The sequence below is a fragment of the Parasteatoda tepidariorum genome, unplaced genomic scaffold (genome assembly GCF_043381705.1).
Source record: "Parasteatoda tepidariorum isolate YZ-2023 unplaced genomic scaffold, CAS_Ptep_4.0 HiC_scaffold_18691, whole genome shotgun sequence".
NCBI lineage: Eukaryota > Metazoa > Arthropoda > Arachnida > Araneae > Theridiidae > Parasteatoda > Parasteatoda tepidariorum.
The window spans coordinates 1-1,507 of NW_027261484.1; the positions used below are offsets into that span (position 1 = coordinate 1).

General features: G+C 29.5%; 1 protein-coding gene across 1 annotated transcript; it reads left to right on the forward strand.

Annotated features, from left to right (window-relative positions):
• Window positions 1-12: 12 nt before the first annotated feature.
• On the forward strand, window positions 13-1,423 carry LOC122274078 (uncharacterized). Its single transcript, XM_043058025.2, has 3 exons — window positions 13-440; window positions 527-594; window positions 1,213-1,423. Exons 1-3 carry the CDS (start codon window positions 133-135, stop codon window positions 1,308-1,310), a joined length of 474 nt encoding a protein of 157 aa, XP_042913959.2. The 5' UTR covers window positions 13-132; the 3' UTR covers window positions 1,311-1,423.
• The last annotated feature ends 84 nt before the right edge of the window (window positions 1,424-1,507 follow it).

Below are 1,507 nucleotides of genomic sequence, written 5' to 3' on the forward strand. Positions count from 1 at the left end.
CATTTTAAAGAATATGAAAGAGGTCGAGAGCACTGTAGTAACGGAAGTCGACGGACAGTTCTATTACTCGTATGAAGGGATCTTACATCGAGTATCTCAAGAAAGATGTGATTGTAACTTCTACGAGTCTATATGTTACTGCCCTGCAAACATATCTTTTCCGTAAGGCTGGCATTAGGAATGAGTCTATACGAGGAAAATTTAGTCAATAAACGATGGACAACGAGCTATAATATAAAACATCACAGAGTCTTTGAGAATGACATGAGTTCATACCCCACAGAAATAAAAATATGCTCAAAACCAAAAGTGGTGGCTAGATCTAAGCAAGAAAAATATAAGGAGTCCATTCTTGTCACCAATGAATTGGCCGATGTCATATCGGAAACAACTGGAAGTAGATATGCTGAGAGATTAGAACTGATACGAGAAATCATTAAGTAAGTAAAAAATAATGATGTGAGCTTCAGATCAATTATAATTGGTTAATTAAATAGATTATTTTTAAAAATGTTATAATTTTCAGTCATTGGAAGAGTAACAACGGCATTAAAATATCAGTTACGGAATCACCAAGTACTGCTACTTTGACAGGTAATATAAACCAACAGCTAAAATTTAATTATCTGCTATTTTTGATGTAATGGAAAATGATGATATTCAAACTTACANTTTATTAAAATGATAGTTTGAACATGTAAAAATCACCAAGTGCTGCTACTTTGACAGGTAATATAAACCAACAGCTAAAATTTAATTATCTGCTATTTTTGATGTAATGGAAAATGATGATATTCAAACTTACACTGCATTTTTTTGTAGTTCGTATGTATTGAAAAAGAATGTGCAATTTAGATTTCAAATATGAATTAAAATAGACTTAATATTAGAAGCATTAAAAAAAATTAAATTGATCTGCGTTAAGCTTTGTTGTAACTAAAATCGGAGTAAGATAAACGAAAATTAATATTAAAATTTAATAAGTATGTATACTCCTTTATTAGTTGGAATCCTTTAGAAAGAAAATAAGAATAGAGTATATTTATTTGATTTGAATTGACTCTTATGAGTCTGAAGTAAAAAATATCCTTGCAAATCTTTCTTGCAACGACCCGAGTACTTAAACACTGTATAAAAGCTCATGTTTATATTTCATCATTGTGATATTTTCTCCATTATAAATACTATGCTATTTGCTTGAATTTTATTCAGATATTGAGAAAAGATCTCCTGATGACCCGTCCAATTTTCTTAACAGTAATGTAGGAGTGCCAGAAGATCTAACAAGTAAGTTCTCAATTTTCACTTAAAAATAAAATTGTAGGTATGGTGGCAGAAAATAAATCAGTTTACAATACAGGCAAATTCTTCTTAATTTTCAAATTCTTTGAGTATCAGTTTTGTAACAAAGCATTAACTCAGATTTTCGGAGTGGTTAGAGTCATATCCTCCACGAATTATTTCTAATTATTAAAATTATTATTTTTATGTTTTTAATGATACCTTA

Bases quoted from the DNA above. Each gene is read 5' to 3' on its own strand.
- LOC122274078 (XM_043058025.2), top strand. From the start codon at position 133: ATGTTACTGCCCTGCAAACATATCTTTTCCGTAAGGCTGGCATTAGGA. The intron at 441-526 runs GTAAGTAAAAAA...TATAATTTTCAG, and splicing joins CTGATACGAGAAATCATTAA to TCATTGGAAGAGTAACAACG. The intron at 595-1,212 runs GTAATATAAACC...AATTTTATTCAG, and splicing joins AAGTACTGCTACTTTGACAG to ATATTGAGAAAAGATCTCCT.